Source organism: Lissotriton vulgaris, chromosome 4_1 (assembly GCF_964263255.1).
Source record: "Lissotriton vulgaris chromosome 4_1, aLisVul1.2, whole genome shotgun sequence".
In the NCBI taxonomy this organism is placed as follows: domain Eukaryota; kingdom Metazoa; phylum Chordata; class Amphibia; order Caudata; family Salamandridae; genus Lissotriton; species Lissotriton vulgaris.
In genome coordinates, this window is record NC_141691.1 from 1,399,190,528 (window position 1) to 1,399,208,908 (window position 18,381).

General features: G+C 43.4%; 1 protein-coding gene across 1 annotated transcript in view; it reads left to right on the top strand.

Annotated features, from left to right (window-relative positions):
• The window catches only part of TTC39C (tetratricopeptide repeat domain 39C), a 512,445-nt gene that overhangs the window by 166,871 nt on the left and 327,193 nt on the right, over positions 1-18,381 (top strand). Inside the window, exon 3 of the mRNA XM_086965646.1 lies at positions 17,259-17,387. Coding sequence (XP_086821772.1) covers positions 17,259-17,387 — 129 coding nt within the window. The remainder of the gene's footprint in view (positions 1-17,258; positions 17,388-18,381) is intronic.

The window sequence follows — 18,381 nt, forward strand, 5'->3', positions numbered from 1 at the left end:
GAGAACTAGGAATATGAACATGTAAACATTTTATATGTGATCATTGTTTTCAGTGGTGTTGTAAAAAAAAAAGTAAAAATTTGGAAATTTTGATATGGAAAATAATAAAAAGGAAAAGATTTATTCAAGACAAAATTAAAAGTCCATGGCACATGTTGTTTCACTTTTCAATATGTCAGCACAAATGAGAATATAAACAAAGTAACAGTATTGACATTTGTTTAGTTAGATACAAAAAAGGATGGAGGCCTTCGTCCTATCCTAATCTTGAGCCCTCTCATTTTTGTCCTCAAACAGGAGAAATTCAAAATGCTCACGCTTGCTCAAGTCCTGCCTGCCCTGGACCTGAGGAACTAAATGGTAGCGTTGGACTTACAGGAAGCATAATTTCACACCCTCGTCCTACCTGCCCCCAGACGTTACCTTTGATTCTAGGTAGACCACAAGCGCTTTCAGTATGCCGTCCTCCCTTTTGACCTTACTAGCTCCCCTCAGGCGTTCGCAGCTCATCATTGGAGATCAGGGGTGTCAGTCTTCCCCTATCTTGACGAGTGGGGCGGACTTGTCCCAGGCAATCGTTTCGCACCTCTAGTCTATGGCGGACTCCTGCACTCAATGGGGTTCATTATTAACGTGCAAAACACCTGACTCCCTCCCAGGTGCTCCCTTTCATCCAAACCATTCTGGGCACTGTGCAGATTCAGGTTTATCCTCCCGAACGGTGAGTCCAGGATATACAGGCTATGATACTGATGTTTCTGCCTCTATCCTGGGTTTCATTGAGACTGACTCTGAAGCTGCTGGGCCTCATGGCTTCCTGCATCCTGCTTGTGACTCATGCCCACTGGCATATGTGGGCTTTGCAGTAGGACCTGAAGTGCCAGTGGGCGCAGCATCAGGAAAATCTCTCCAACATGGTCCAGATCTAGGCAGGAACTGCAAAAGATCCTAATGAACTGCAGTTGGGTCAGGGGCAGACACCCTCGCTCTTCCCCAACCAGTTTTGACAGTAGTGACAGATCCGTCACTCCTGGGATGGTGTTGCGGCCATCTGGGAGAGGAGGAGATCAGAGGCCTCTACGGCGTAATTGGGACTCACACACAAATCTACTGGAAGTCTGGGCACTCTGGCTGGCATTGAAAGCCTTTCAACCTTTTATCAATGGAAGGCTAGTGCAGAGGTTCACGGACAACACTACCGCCATGTGGTACTGCAACAAACAGGGCGGGTGGAGTAGTGGACCCTTTGTCAAGAGGCTCTGAACATGGCTGGAGCAGCAGGGCATACCCCTCGTTGTTCAACACTTGGCAGGCTCTCCGAACACCAGGAGGTTCAGTGAGCTTCAGGCTTTGTCATTTAAGCCTCCGTATTTGAACATCTTCACAGACAAGCTGGTTCTTGGCACAAGCGCCTCTTTCCTGATCAAAGTTGTCATTACCTTTTATGTAGGCCAGTCCATCACCCTGCCTACTTTTTATGCTCTGCCACATTCCTCTAAGGAGGAGGAGTGACTCCACCGACTGGAACAAAAGAGATTGTTGTTGTTCTACTTTGACCGCATGAAAGAGTTCTGGGTGGATGGCCAACTCTTCGAAGGGTGTGTCAGAGCGAAAGAGGGAAAGGCTGTGCAGGAACGGACCATCTCGCGATAGATCGTGCTCTGCATGAAAATCTGCTAAACATTGGCCAAGAAGCAACCCTCTGAGGGCCTGCATACTCATTTCACCAGAGCCAAGGCTGCGACCACTGAGAAATCATGCAGAGCCCGGATCCTGGACATCTGCCAGGCAGCAACATGGACCTCTCTGCAAACGTTCACAAAACACTACTGCCTGGTTAGTTAGGTCCGTCGGTACGGTCACTTTGCCCGTTTGGTCCTTTTGAACTTTATGATGTTAAAATGTTTCGCAGACCCATCTCCAGGGAGGGGTTGCTTGGGTTTCAGGGCTCTAGTTTTCCACATCAGTGGTCAGTGTTCTTTGTGGCTCTGCGCTCCTGGCGTGGAAAGTGTGTGAAAAGAAACTGATCATGTGGTACTTTGCAACTGTTGTTAATGGCGAAAGTATGTACATGCATTTTTTACTGCTACTTTAGAGTACACCAAATGATACATCTAACTAGGTATTATTATGCATGTCAATAAAAAGATAATTACAAAACATATAAGAATTTGGGTGAGTAGAACAAAGGTACCATTAAGATGTGCTATGGGCGAACTGCTTGATTTACAATAAAAAAAACGGGTGCATCAAATGGCTTAAACAATTGAGGGATTGGTTCACCAAGCTCAGTATGAGCTATCTATGGGATGATCTAGGGTGTATCCAGAAGGTGACTATTCCGTTTTTTTAAAAAAAGGTTCTGGGTTTTTATGGACAATGAATTCTTGTTAATTAGTACTAATGGTTCGCTCACAATACATTTTCTTAATTTCAAATGCGAACTTACCTTTGAACTATTTTTTAGATGATATTGAGCCCCTTCTGGCTAGAGCTATATATTTGCAGTTCAGATATGGGATTTTACCATTTGACAATAGAAGACGTAATTGGGCTAATGCACTTGTTTCATCTACATGCCCTCTGTGTTTGCACAAACCATAGAAAATTTTCTCTTTTTCTGTACTGCATATAATGATTATCGGGTAAAATGGATCATCCCTGTTTGTCGTATTTTATCTTGTACTCGCCCCTTTGATGCCATTAGGATATTTACATCTGATAATACCAGGTGGCTTACATTTGCACTAACTAGGTATCTTCTGTATGCGTGGCGGAAACGTTTGAAGTTTTTATCAAATTAATTTTAGTATATGTAAAACAGTATTTATTGAAATGAACTGTTATTACTTCTTAATTGTAATTGTTCCTATTTGGTACATGATGTTTTATCTAATTTTATTCAACGGTTATCTGATATTGTATATATAAGTATAAATAAATACAAATACAAATATTGCATTGTGATGGCTTTTATTCATGTAAATGATCAATTTTTCATTTGATCGAATAAAATTACTACAAAACATGCCATTGACCACACAGTCATCCAACTCATCTAAAGAAAATCTTTGAAGATCTGTATGCAAGTTGCCTAGCATTACGTACTTTTGGTCATGCACTCTGGGTACCTCCCATTGCAGCAAAGAGATGGGAAACCTCCATGAAAACACAGTGCTCTTAAGTATCATTGACAGCAGCGAGCCTACGTAAATGTAAGGGTTAGTGCAGTTGTACATAAATATTTTTGAGCGTTGCATTTCTATTCATAATTAGTGTAGTAATTTAAGTTATTTCTCAAAACATGAAAAACAAGCATACAAAAAAGATCAGAACCAGTTCCCTGAAAGACTGAGACATTTCAGCCAGGCAGAATTTCTGGAAGTTCGAAGTAACACATTCACTTTCAAATTAACTTACTTCCTGGGTCGGGTAAAGAGATCCAACTTCTTTATTTCAATCAATGTTAGCTGAGATTGTGAGCGGGTCACCAGATATTAGACCAGTAGTTAATTGTTTCTTGAGGGAAATATATGTAGGCCGAAGGGTGGTATGCAATTTAATTGATTCAAATTGGCTCATTTTTTTATTTACAAGTGCAAAAAGACAGGTTGGTTTTAAACAAGTATTTTTTTCGGTTTACATTTTTATGGGGAGATCCCTGACCTACCTTTCAGTCTGTCTTTTGCTCATGAACTGCAGAACCTCCACTGTAGATCCCTCTCTGTGTATTGCACAAAACCTTTTTAATACAACAGTTCTCCTTGTAACATACCTTCCCAGCCTTCTACCCTCACCTCAGGGTGTAAGCATGCCATTTTCTTGTTGTCCCACTTTCTCAAAGCGGGATTCACATCTTTGGTCCTCCTAATCACCCACCCCCCTTAAATTCCATCTTCGCTACACCACAGATTTACCCTCTTACTTATTCATGTCCACACATTTTTCTCCCCTTTCTTAAGCCACCCTACTGCCCTCCTTCTACGTTTCTCTACACTGCCCCTTTTCGGACATCTGTACTACCTCTTCCTTGGCTGGAGGACCCATAGTAGACACAGACACACTGCCACTGTGCTCTCAGTTGTGTACTAGCAGAGAGAGTTAGCACAGTATGTATATTTAGTTTTTTTAATGTCTTGCAATGTAGTCGAAGGAAAGAGTTTCTGCCACAGGGCTGTCTGCTGCTCAGTTGAAAAGAGTGTATGTTCGGTTGTCATAGTAGTTTTTAGGTCTCACCTGAGCTAGCGCATGCGCTATTCTGGCAAGACTTTTAGTTAGTGGCCTTCAAAAAGCCGACCTCAGGTTTTTGTGAGGCATAGAGCGTGCGGTTACGCGCACAAGCGCTTGCGCCTCTCTCCGTCTTGCTTGCTCGCGCTTCAACCCTCCTCCCCACACCACAGAGCACGTCTCGGGCCGCGCGTCTTGTTTACGATTTTCTGTACGCGCCTTCGCATTTTCGCTAGCGTGGCTTTCTCTGCCAGCTTTATCTTGTTCTGCAAGGCTGCAGTCCCTGCAGTCCCTACCTCCCACAGATTAGCTTTGCCTTTCCAATAAAATATTGAGTGTTAATATCTCGTCAGATAAACACAGCAGGAAAAACAAGAGACACAGCAGAACGAGGTCCATATCGCTGCGTGAGACACGCTTGTCGGCACAGAGCTCCTGACCCAAGCTATCCTTCATCAGGCACTGGCGTCAGGCTGCTGAGGCAAACCCTTGACTCTGATGCTGATGGCTACCACGTCAGGCAAATGGATTGTCAGAGAAGAGAAACTGAAGTTGCAACTCAGACAGAAGATACCTTCTGCGATGTAGACTCACAGAAACAGACTGAAAAATACTGCTGCAAGGAAAGCCCCACCTGCCTCCTTTTAGGACTGTGTGTTATGTGAGGTAATACCACACATGGTAAATACCAATACTGCAGGGTGCAGCGATTACCTATCTCTTGCCTATACCTATTTTTGTTCCTCTAAACAGGGGCAATGGAATAATCCCAAATGTTTCCTCCTGAGCTACAACACTGTGAAAAATGTAGTCAGCTCACTAAAGACTGTCCCACTTATGCATGCGCAGTTGATCTAATATGAAAAACAATCCACCACTTCATCCCATCATGAAAGCTGTCCTCCATCTTTAAAGAGTGCCTGCTTCTGAAGCCTATGCTGCAGAGCAAACTTTCCCTCTTCATGGCACACACATTATACTGTTGAAACTTGTTTTCATTGGTAAGAAAATCGTGCGTGGGGCAAGAAAACTTCAGAAAAACCCCAAAATACCAATTAATCTTTGTCAGAATGCACCATTACGAATGTACGGCACTCCTTTTAGAATGCCGACTTCTCGAGTTCTGTAAATATTTAAATATTCAACAATTCATTAGAATTCTCATAATTTAACCACCAATTAAATTGTGTCCCTCTGGCTATGCTTCACCTGATTAATCTCGTATCAAGTTCCTTCTCCTTGCACTGTAAGAAACCCCATTGACCACCTCAAGAAAATGAAGCAATTGCGCATTCATGTGCAAGTTGTACTAGCAATATCCTTGTAGAGCAGTTAATGTTTTTTTCATGTTGTATTACTAGAAGTGTTGTACTTCCGCTTCATCGAAATACCAGGATGGAAATCTCTATGAATCATAAATTTTTTTAAAGTACGCAACAACAAAAATCAATTTTTGTGAATTGAGCAGTTGATTTGAGAAGATTCAGTAACTCCACAACTGACAGATGTTAGCGCACTGTGATCCATTCCCATAGGGAACAAATTCAAATTATCCACCAATATTTGAATTAATGCAAAAACAAGGAGCCTTCTAGAGCACTCTCTTACCTCACCACCACTAATACTCCTGACACTCAATACGGTTTGATTAGAAGGCTTCAAATAAAGTGACCACCACAGCATCAGTCCGTACCACTACAGCGTCACTCAGCACCACCACAGTGCTACTCAACACCACCACAGCATCACTCAGGACCACCACATCATCAGTCTGCACCACCACATCATCACTCTGCACCACCACAGCATCACTCTGGGCCACCACAGGATCACTCACCTTCACCACAGCATCACTCAGCACCACCACAGCATCACTCAGGAGCACCACCTCATCACTCAGCACTACCACAGCATCACTCAGGAACACCACAGCATCACAATGCGCTACGACAGCATCAGTCAGCACCACCACATCTGATAGCCAGAAACCGGTCCTAGGATGCTTTATTCCGGTCCAGGGAAGACATGGCTTGGCAGTTCGGGTTGGACTGTTCCCATGAGGCACAGGATCAAGGCTGATTTGCATATGGCCATGTCTGAACTGGGGTGGTGTGAAGTGCAAAAAAACGACGGATTTAGGCCCAGATCTCTGTACTGGGGTGAATGAATGACATTGTTCTACATTCTGTTCATCAACTGTTGTTTTTGCATTAGTCACCCCGAGTGGGACGGGTATGCTCAGCAGTGAGTCACGTGCTCTCCACGCCACTGGAGTCAAGCTATCCTGGCTGAAGACGGCTGATCGCCAGAAACGGGTCCTAGGATGCTTGATTCCGGTCCAGGAAAGACATGGCTTGGCAGTTCGGGCTGGACTGTTCCCATGAGGCACAGGGTCAAGGCTGATTAGCATATGGCCATGTCTGAACTGGGGTGGTGTGGAGTGCAAAAAAACGATGGATTTAGGCCCAGATCTCTGTACTGGGGTGAATGTATGACATTGTTCTGCATTCTGTCCATCAACTGTTGTTTTTGCATTTGTCACCCCGAGTGGGACGGGTATGCTCAGACGTGAGTCCTGTGCTCTCCACGCCACTGGAGCCAAGCTATCCTGGCTGAAGACGACTGATAGCTGATAGCCAGAAACCGGTCCTAGGATGCTTGATTCTGGTCCAGGGAAGACATGGCATGGCAGTTCGGGCTGGACTGTTCCCATGAGGCACATTGTCAAAGCTGATTTGCATATGGCCATGTCTGAACTGGGGCGGTGTGGAGTGCAAAACAACAATAGATTTAGGCCCAGATTTCTGTACTGGGGTGAATGTATGACATTGTTCCGCATTCTGTCCATCAACTGTTGTTTTTGAACTTCTAAAAGTGGCATTTCTCAAATAGGCATAATAAATCTGAGCACACCATTGCGCAGCATTTATTATCACAATTTCATACATACCAAACTCGACCCCTCTGTTCCTCCCATACCATGAATTACCACTGACACACACTGATCAGGGAATCCCCAATGCCATCCAATGGGAAGGCAGGCCAATCCCACCAATGTAACACAAGAGAGCTCATGCACTTTACACTGGACCTTAGTGCTAAAGTGCCAAGAGGTCTAAAACCACCAACACCATGTCACAACAAAAGGCAAAAAGTTTAGGAGTGAACTTGCCAAAAAGGGCCAAGTCCAACACAGACTAAGTGCCAGAGAAGGCTGGGGTTGAGCAAGTGGCATTGGCATGCCGCCCAGAATCATAGGGCATATGAATGTCTCCGCCCATCCCGACCTACCTTTCAATAGCACCAGCCTTTTGTGAAAGTTCAAGATTTCACTGTATGCCTGTCTAGGCCTGTAGCCTGTACTCTATACTCTACATTAAAACAAGCACTTGAAATACAATAGATCTCACGTTTTTTTTTTGTTGGAGCTATTGGCGTTGGAAATGTTAATGTCTTTTACCCTTGTGTTATGGACTGGATATATGTGGTTTTAGTGGAATTATGTGTGTTGGATTGGAATTGTTAGTTGTGTAATTATGTGGCATTGAATTGTGTGGTGTGAAGAAGATTTGTGTAGTGTAAATATGTGGTATGTGTACAGTAATTATGTGATGTAGAGCGCTGTGGTGTAAAGTTGCGTAGAGTATATTGCAGTGTGAAGACGGGTGATAGACATAGTTGAAGAATAAGCCATTACAATTAGTTTATCTTAAAGTCCTAAGTTTAGCCAGATTTATGTATTAATTGCCTGATAATAAAGGCCGCTCTAACGTGTTAACCAATTAGGATCGGCAACGCAAAGCTAATATACACGACTCGACTTCTAAAAATGTATTCTCTCATAATGTATAGAAAATGCAGGTAAAAACCGTCCTAGCGCCGAGGGGACACGTCACGTATATATTCACCCATACTGTTATGAAAATGCAGCTAAATAGTAAATGAACCTGCGAAAAAAAAAATATGGGGCGTGTTCATTAAATATCACCCAAGATGTTAGAATGGAAGAGAAAGTACGAGACCTTTCTGTTAAATAAATAGCGCTTCTATGGTACAAGTGTGATAACAAACGAGTGCGTTAAAGTTATTATAATGCATTGCTATGTCAGTGAGAAAATTGCAACCAAAACGCAAATCCGGTTGTAATCGGCCATGGGAAATACACGTACCTGCTATGCAGGACGATGTGCACCGCGTCCCGGTGAAAGGAAACGGGTTACAGGCGCCATGTATTGCTTAATTTGAAGCCACGCACGAGGCATTAAAAATGAAGAGAGACTTACTTTGTTGGCCTTCTAAGTGAGGCCTCGACGGCGGCCATTCTCATGATATTGGAAATGCCGTGCAGGTCTGATGTTTTCAATTTACGGAAAGGGATGAGAAAAGATTCCAACAGAAAGCATGTTTCAAATACAAAATGACGTGAGCGCTTTTATTTTTTCAGTAACCAAAAATTGAAAAAAATGAATGTGAGGTTGTTAATCGCATTTAAAACAAGCAAAAGAGGCAACAAGCAAAAGAGGCAACGAAAACAAGCAGCGGCGCAGGAAGGACGGCAAACATGACTGTTCTTGGACAAATTGAATACTTGTAGGCCCCAATAATAATATCTGTGTATCATTCGGCTGAACAGCTTTGCCTGTGACTCCAGGAGTTAAGCATGCGCTGTTGAATTCACAACTGAGATGCGGGCCGGACCGATGCCGCCCTTCATGCTGCAGGGGTCAGCAAAGAGGGTATCATTGAGTTGCAGTCATTTACAGCACTGTGGACATGCATGCTGTCTTGGAAATAGTAAAAGCTTGTTCCAAATACTTGAATTCGGGCACGCTGTCGCATATCTCACACCACCTACTTCACCCACCTCTCTTGGAACAAGTAACAACTCTCGTTAGTTCTTTGTGCCTCCTGTGGGGGACCCTCTCAAACACTCCCGTCCCGAGCAGTGTGCGCACCCTCAGTCTGTCCGCAGAGGTCGGCTGTCCATGTGTTCACAATGCAGAGGATCACACATTACAGCGCCACGTCGTCTGCACGATCCGGGTGGAAATGATGGAGCCGCATGCAATGCCTCTCCCTGAAGATCCAGGTTGCTTGGGTTTGAGAGGGCTGACGTGAGTGTAGACTACATGGTTTGAGACAAGGCACCCACTGTGGCGCTATATCAGCACTGGGTGCCTATGTATGGAAAACAGTCCCAGGCTGCTTGGAGCGCACACAGATTTCTGAGTGTGGAAGTATGACACACCTTTGTTAAGAATTCCTGCAGCACCCGTTGAACAAACTATGTGACCCTTGGCAAAGTGGTAATCTTTCAGCTTATTACGCTCTGCTGAAAATTGGACCTCTTCAGAAACACACAGACACATGCCTACACCTAGAATGACTTTCTGACACGAAAACGGCCTCGTTACATGAGGATCCTGCACTGCACACTTTGCAACTCAAGGCTCTTATTTGGTATCTTTGTGCGCTATTTCCTGGTTGAGATAGCTGTGACTGCTGCGTAAGAGCCCTCCTCGATCTGTTTAATAATAGTCCGAGTGGGGGCTGATTCCCCCGATCCAAGTTAGATCAGTAACCAAAAATTGAAAAAAAAGAATGTGGGGTTCTTACTCACATTTAAAACAAGCAACGGAGGTGTGTGTGCCATGGCAAATAGATCAAGCAGCAGCGCAGGAAGGACGGCACCAATGATGGGAAGGAAGGGGGTGCGAGCTAGCAGGCTACAGGTGGGCAGAGCTGACCAGGAGTGCCAGCTTCACGTGTCCCAAGCCCTCACAAGGTGGTCGGGAATGGCCTCCGACTATGTTACTAGAAAGTGCCGCTGGTTCAACCAATGTTGGCGTTGATGGAAATGAAAACAATTCTTATCATGAATAGGGCCAACAAGAGCTGGAAATAGCCTTGTGTGTCCATAGTCTTCTAGGTGTGCCTGCATGCTTCATTCTTTGTTGCCTCTGTAGGAATAATTGTTCTCTTATTGTTATCAAGGAGTGTATGTATGTCCTTGTTTGTTTTTACCACTTTGCAAGCCCTTTTGAAAAAGTGTGCATCCCATAGTCGTAAACAGTCTTAAACATATAAGCACTCAACTTATGTGGTTTGTCTTTTAGATATTATGTAATTGAGGGTTTTGATTATTTTAGGTGATGTGCGTTAAAGAACGAGTTTCCCTGAGAGCTTTGGGCTTCCTTCTTGGAGAGAGAAAAAAACGCAAGTCTCACCGTTCTACCTAGCAAAAGAGCCTTCACCTCTGAGCTAGTTTTGAACTACTGTGGTACCTACATGAGCCCAATGGCAGGCAACCTGCTTCCATTTGCTGTGGAGAACATCGATGCCTAAAGCTTCGTATGTGATCACTTCAACATTGAAGTTCCAGGTCATGAGCTACCTACACTTGACAAATTCTCTCCTGAAAGGGCCCTCAAAACCTTGCTCATATGCACTCATTGAGCCCACTTGCACTCTTCATTTTTTATTGCTCATTGTTGTCCGCTGCTGGTCCAGCCAGCATCAAGAAGATATTGCCAGAAGCAATTGAGTGGTTTATAATGAACATTTTCATGAATATCGTATATCTTACATTGTAGACTCCAATAGTTAGCCACCTTCAGCACTAAGGTCAATCAATCAATCAATCAATCAGACATTTGTAGAGCGTGCTACTCACCCGTGAGGGTCTCAAGGCGCGGAGGGAGGGGGGGAGCAGCTACAGGTCGAACAGCCAGGTCTTGAGACGTCTGCTGAAGGTCAGCAAGTCCTGGGTCGGACACAGGTGGATGGGGAGGGTGTTCCATGTTTTGGCAGCGAGGTGGGAGAATGATCTTCCGCCGGTGGTCGCTCTTCAGATGCGTGGGACGGTGACGAGTGAAAGGTCGGCAAAACGGAGCTGGCGGTTCAGGGTGTAGAAGGACAGTCATTCGTTGAGGTATGCTGGTCCGGTGTTGTGGATCACTTTGTGAGTGTGGGTGAGGAGCTTGGAAGTGATCCTCTTGTTGACCGGGAGCCAGTGGGTAGGAGACCTCCATGTACAATAATGACATTTCTACCATGTTGCACTTCACAAGCAGTTGCAGGACCAGCACATTATCACTCTATTGGCACTTCTGAACATTCTGTATGAATGGCCTTTTCTAGGATGAACATGAAGGTCCAGGGTCTTCAGAAGACTGTAGACTTGGGAAGGTTATGTAGAGGTTTGTGGAGGAGAACAAGCTACCAAGCATTGATGGATATCCTACCTGCCCGCTTTGGAGTGTACAAGTATACACTTGTGCACACACGCTAAATAGATCAGACCGTCCACACTTTTAGCGTGCATACTAGTGTATATAGTATAAAGATCTAGATAGGGACATCCACCATCTCTAAATGACCTCCTGAGTTTAAGTTGGCACAAATCAGCAACTTTTAAAGGTAACCAAATATATTGAATCTGTTATCGTGGTAGTTCAGGTATCCACTTTCTTTTGGGTTCTGTTCCAAGACACATTTACAGCATGCAGCCATACCCAGCATGATTCCTTAGTGTGCCTGTTCTCTTGAATTCATACTCTTTATGATACATTTGATTGCTGGCAATTTAACGATCTTAAAAATGAAAATGTAACCCCCTTTGCCAAAGCCAAGAAATGGTCAGTAAGTGCACGGTTGCCAGGTATGGTTGAAGAAAATCACACATTTTCTACCAGTAAACAATTCTTTCTGAGACCGATTTATTGGATAAAGGAAATAGTGCAAAACAAGCAAATATATGACGTATGTATGGTGCACACACACACACACACACACTCACGCACACACACTGATTCACATCCCACAAAGACATCGATGTACACAAATGGCAAGTAATCTACATGCGTAATTGCACACACAACAAGTAGGGGGTGGGATGCACACCATTATTCAAGTATATTACGTTCGTCCATGTTATACAATGATTGCGTGCACGTTGGTTTGGCGCCATGCCCATGACACCAATTAGTTAACAACTCCAAGGGGTGGGGCGTCATCTCGCCCCAAACCAATAGCACTGCTATATAGCCTTAGCCGCAAATTAACTCCAATTTTGCCAATGTAATCCTAGTAATCCTTTTAATTCTCCTCAGTTATAGTGTTTCTCTTGCTTGCTGGTCCACACGTGGAATTATGTGCCATTTTCTAAATTTCTACTGTTTCAAATGTGTCCATCCGGACCTCTTTAGGAAACACGACTGACACACGATTCATCACAGGCAGTGTTTATTCAAAAAATCCAATGCATTTCGGGCATTACAGATGCCCTTCGTCAGGGATCACTATAAATAACAAATGAAATTCAAATCAATTATATATACATATGCAGTTTTCACAACTACAATCATTAAATCTCACTACCGTATGGTTTACAACCCAGTCATCGACTCCCACGCTAGACCCATACATCAGCTATACAAGTAGTCTCCTGCCTTTTCTATTGAAATCACTCCCAAAGCAAGATAATAATGCGAGTTGAAGGAATGGAAATGGAAAGCAAAAACAACAGATATAAATAGCTGGTTTTGTTAAGCACAGTGATTTTATATAAATGAAAGGCAAGAATGTTATTTAAAAAGATTTGTTTTTTTCAATAGAAAAAGCAGGAGACTACTTGTATAGCTGATGTATGGGTCTATCGTGGGAGTCGATGACTGGGTTGTAAATCATACGGTAGTGAGATTTAATGATTGTAGTTGTGAAAACTGGATATGAATATATAATTGATTTGAATTTTATTTGGTATTTATAGTGATCCCTGACGAAGGGCATCTGTAATGCCCGAAATGCATTGGATTTTTTGAATAAACACTGCCTGTAATGAATTGTGCGTCAGTCGTGTTTCCTAAAGAAGTCCGGATGGACACATTTGAAACAGTAGAAATTTAGGAAATGGCACATAATTCCACTTGTGGACCAGCAAGCTAGAGGAGAAACACTATAACCGAGGAAAATTAAAAGGATTACTAGGATTACATTGGCAAAATTGGAGTTAATTTGCGGCTAAGGCTATATAGCAGTGCTATTGGTTTGGGGCTAGATGACGCCCCACCCCTTGGAGTTAATTGATCACACAGACAACACCCAAAGGGACACCCAAACGCAGGTGTATAATCTTGTACACCATAATGGGCACCCAGAGATTCATCTACACACACACACACAAACATATTCACAGCATGCATGAAAGCATACATGCATGTTCAAGTAGGTGGGTAGGTGTGTGCATGAATGTGGGAGGGTAGATGCGTGTGTACACTTATGATAAATGGGTGTACATGCGTAGTTAAATGGATAAATGCATGATTGTGGATGGACTAATAAATGTTTGTGGCTATTTGGATAAATGAATGCATGGCTCGTCAATTTCTTGGGTGACCATGCACTACATACATCTGGAAACAAAGTAAATGGCTGTGGTGGGTATTGGTGAATAGGTCGTTGGATAGGGGTCTGTGTTTGTCAGTAGTAAATGGATGAGTGTGATTACTGTACAAGTGCATGAGGGAATGGATAGATAAGCGTGAAGATATTGTCATTGGACTTAGGGGATTGAGATGAGCAGGTACTCCATCATAGTTAAGGCAGTACCATTATACCCTTCGATCCAGCCTCCTACCTTGCCTGTTGAGCTATGTCGATAAGGTTGCCATCAGCCTATTAATGATTAGGATGAAGGAGGTGGGGCAGGTCTTCCGCCACTCCCCGTTTTTCAGTCCATTGACCATCCCACCTTCTATATCTGGACGTGGGGCAGCAATGTCAATAAATATAATAGGCACATTCCCCTTATCCCTTTCAGAGTATGGGCCCATTGAGGTACACTTTCTAAAGCAAGGATTTTTGTTGCTGCAATGTGACTAAAGACAAAGCAACATTTGTTTCTGATGTACTGCCCCAGGCCTAATGGTTTCCACTTTTTGAAGAATAAACCTTTACTGTTTTGGATTTTTATCGGTAGCTCCATCAACACATATTAACTCCTTTGCTGCGTCGAACGTTCAGCACCCAGTGCTGAACGTTCGAATAGCGAGCGCTGGCCCGTCGGCCAACGGTCGTTCGCAGCACTGGGGAGGTAGCGTTGCCGTCGGCCGTTGGCCGACGGCAGCGCTTAATGGGTTAATAACTACTACATTCCCAGCAGCAGCTAAAATACTTACAAAATGTGCAATTTGTGTGATATGTTTCCTCAAGATCTGCTGTTGCCATTATCTTGCCCTCATCCTCTATCCACCATCCGAGGATATATTAAGGATTTTTGGTGGCACCGGGCCAAACATATTTTGGGGCCCCCAGCTTGGACCAACTTGGAATTTATTTTCCATTTTCAGCTAATTCAAGCCCTAAGCAACTATGGTCTGATCATTGACAATCCTCTTTGTTGACCTCCAAACATTTAGGGGGACCCAAGTCCTTCAGGGGTGCCTCGTTCAGCGTAAAGTCTTTGAATATTTACATTATTATATATTGGAGACCAGGGAGCCCCTTTTCATATTGTGAAGGGCACCCCTCATTTTTGCGCCAAGCCACTGTCTGGGACTGTTCTGAAAGCTTTATGATGGGGGCCCTTAGAAAGGTGGGGGCCCTGGGGCTCAGACCACTTTGCCCATGACATAAAACGTCTCTGGCAGCATCTGGGAATCTTCAACCTGTTTCTATGAGTAAAAACATAACCCTGATTGAAAGCCACTGCATGTGACACTAGATGCAGTGTGTGTCATCATTGAAATGCTGAATAATTCAATTGCTACACTAAACATTATGGGCATCAAATAATCCAAACGTCTGACAACAGAGATAGCACACGCATTAATGCAGAAGATGGGAGGGCTGTGGTTGAGACTAATTTGTACTTGGATGACATCACCCTTCATGCCTGTCACCTGATTGTGACCTATGCCAATGAACAGAGAAGGGCTCGGTGTACTAAGATTCCTATTAATCAATCTTAAATTGCATCAAATAACGATTTGCTTCTTTTTTAAAACAACTATAAATCTACTACAATAGATTCGGCAGAAGTGGGTGCAATTTGCACATCGACTTCTACCAAATGCATTGGTATTTTCGGGACAACCTATGTATTAATAGGTTGGTTCACGAATTACTTATTCGTAGTGGGTTGCAATTTAACCTACCTCATTAATATGCACAAGGTAGTTCACAAATTGTGACTCATTACAATTGGTTAAAGTCAAAGACATGGTGGCCTGCTGGGGTCAACAGACTACCAGGTCTGTGATTGCTTTAAATAAGTAAATACTAAATATATTTATTTTTTCTTTCAATACAGGAAAATGGGATGAGTTAAAAAATAAGGAATAGTTTTATAAAAACATTTTAGGAGCAGTCAGTAGTCTCGGACAAAAACATGTTTTTTTGAGTTTCACAAAGGGGAAGGGGGTTTGCAAATGTTTACGACCACTTTTCGGTCGCAAACTATTAATATATAAGCTAAAGAATCGGTATTTGGAAGGGACACCCTTTTCAAGTCCCTGCCAAATACCAATTCTGTGTGTATTCTAAAAACGCCGTTTTGCGTACCCAAAGACGCAAATTTGGCCTCTGCTACTGTAAAACGGATGGGTACATCAAGCCCTCAGAGAGGTATTATCCTTCAATCCCATGGATGCCTCACAATGCAGGCTTAACTCTGGTATGTCCTTGCTAACTACACAGACTACTGACATGAACTGGAAAACCAGAATGGTAGTAACCCTCCCATCACTCTCTTATACTTAGGACTTCTTTTGCACTGTTGAAGCTCTTTCATCTCAAACCCTGCTTCTTGTTTAATGTTGGGTCTTTCTATAGAACATGTGATTGTTTGCGCTCCTGCTCTGTTGTGTGATCTGTAACAATAATCTGAGGTTGTGTTTAATCCTTTTGAAGCAAATGCCTTGCTCCACGCTGGGAGTTTGACAGCCAGCATCCTGAAGCGAAAGGTTTACAAGCTCGAAGAGAATGCTTATCTCACGATGTACATCAAAGATAATTACTGTAATCAAGCCTTGACAATCATGCCTTCTGCCAATTATATTTCTTGGCTGTAACACTGTAGCTAAATGCTCAATTTGCTATGGGATGCTATGCAAAGAGAAATCTTGCCTAAAGGCCGAACCGGGAATTCTGGGGAAATGCTCTACTTCTCCTTCAAGGTGCCAGAACACAGGGTGGTGTGGGGTGGAGGAGACCCAGAACCCACGGTTCTGTAACAGACCATACCAGCCTTGGGTTGTGTGGTCAACTGCCACAGAGGTAGTCGACCAACCAAAATCACTTAACCATACTGCGAAGCCGCTCTGGTTTCTTTATTGATAACAACCAAGGAATGATTTTTTCAAATCCCTGCTTTTATGAACAACACTTTGCTTCTCAGACATCCCTCAAAGAGCACTCCTACAGCTCTTCTTATCTCCATGCCACTGTAGTATTGTGACTTGTTTCTTTAAGCCAGGGGTAGCCATCATTAGTTCATCTTAGAGCCAGATACCACATGAGATAAACGAACAACTAATTTACATGGCGATCATTTGCATCTTCAGTGGTGATTTTCCGGAAAACCTGGCAAGTAAGAGACTTACTCTATTTTGTACACTCTCCAAACTAATACCCTTTGCACTACCCTCACCCCAGAACAGCAGAACTATCTCCGAAAAGTCCAAACTTCAGCTGTCGGCATCACTGGAGACGTCACAAAATCACGTTGCCTATGCTGAAATGCCTTCCAAGTGCATAACATTCTTGCCACATCAACATATATCTGGTTAAAGCATAATCCCTCTTGTGTCAGTTCAGAATGGTAAATATGTCAACTTTTTCAGGAGATGAAATAGTCACCACTGCACCAGTGGATTTTTTTATGTTCATTGTCCTTGGTGAGGTGACACATTTTATTCTTAGGCCGTGTAAAATTATTTGCTTTTCAGTAAGAGTGTCAGTAAGAGTGTTTCGTAATATCGAAAAAGGCATCTCGCTTTTCAATTTCATTAATTTTACCTTTCCCCGTTTAGAATGCCATGATGACTTTTGAAGAAGAGAAGATGCAGTTGGCATGTGAGGACCTGAAAGCCACAGAGAGACTCTGTGATAGTGAAGAGGCTGGGGTGATTGAAACCATTAAGAATAAGATGAAGAAGAATGTAAGTTTGCATCATAACAGGGTTAATCCTGTCCAGTGGGCATTATCTTTTTCACCAATGCCCCGGATTTGTGTTGCTTGCAAAAGGCTCAAAACTCATATTTAAGAGCTACCTCTATGAATAAGGTTTGCAGACGTACACACTTATTACCATTGTATTAGTAGGCTAATGTTAGAAACTAGAGTATTAGTACCACCGTTTAAACATCGTATGGAAATACTGGAAAATATTTGAATCTCTGGCTGATACCAGGCACATATTCCAACCTACCGTCTATGAAAAACGAGACAACCCATTTGTTAATCTTTCTTTTTTAACTCTAACTCTCGGCAACCCAGCACCTCATGGTGAAAGCATCTTGGCTTTCTGCGTTTGTTCTTACCTTTCCTGTATGTCTCACCTCTCTTTCCACTGTGATCAAATGCCCCAGTGTCCGAAGGCAAATCCAACAGAGTGCAGATCATAGAGTTGGTTCTTAAGAGGTGCTGATTGGCAAACGTCTTCAACTAAGCCCTTAAGGCAGCAGATATGGCGATGTAGTCACATGTGGACCCTCTCTTCCTGTAGGGATCACTCTGGATTCACTGAACTATGTGGATCATGAATCCTAACCCCTAGTGAGACGTGAGTAGCTTGATGGAGTCCTAGTCTCTTGCACAAGGATTTTGAACTATTAACCGGAGGCTCCACAAGCTTGACTTATAGTGTGCTAGTAGATCAAGTCAGGAATGCCACTTCAGGTACGCAAGCAAAGGCAAAACCTCAAAGTAGGAACTGTTCGCGGATACCGATACCAAGATTTAAATTCCTAGTAAGTAACTGTAAAATGGCTACTCCAACATTCCTTAGGAGTAGAAGTGAACAAGACAAACCTGTATGTGTGTAAGAGGCAAGAGATTTATTGAGGATGCACCAGTGACGTAACAAAGGTCCACGCAGCCCCCATGGTTCGGGGGCCCGATCTCCAGGGGGCCCCCTCAGCGCATTACCCCGA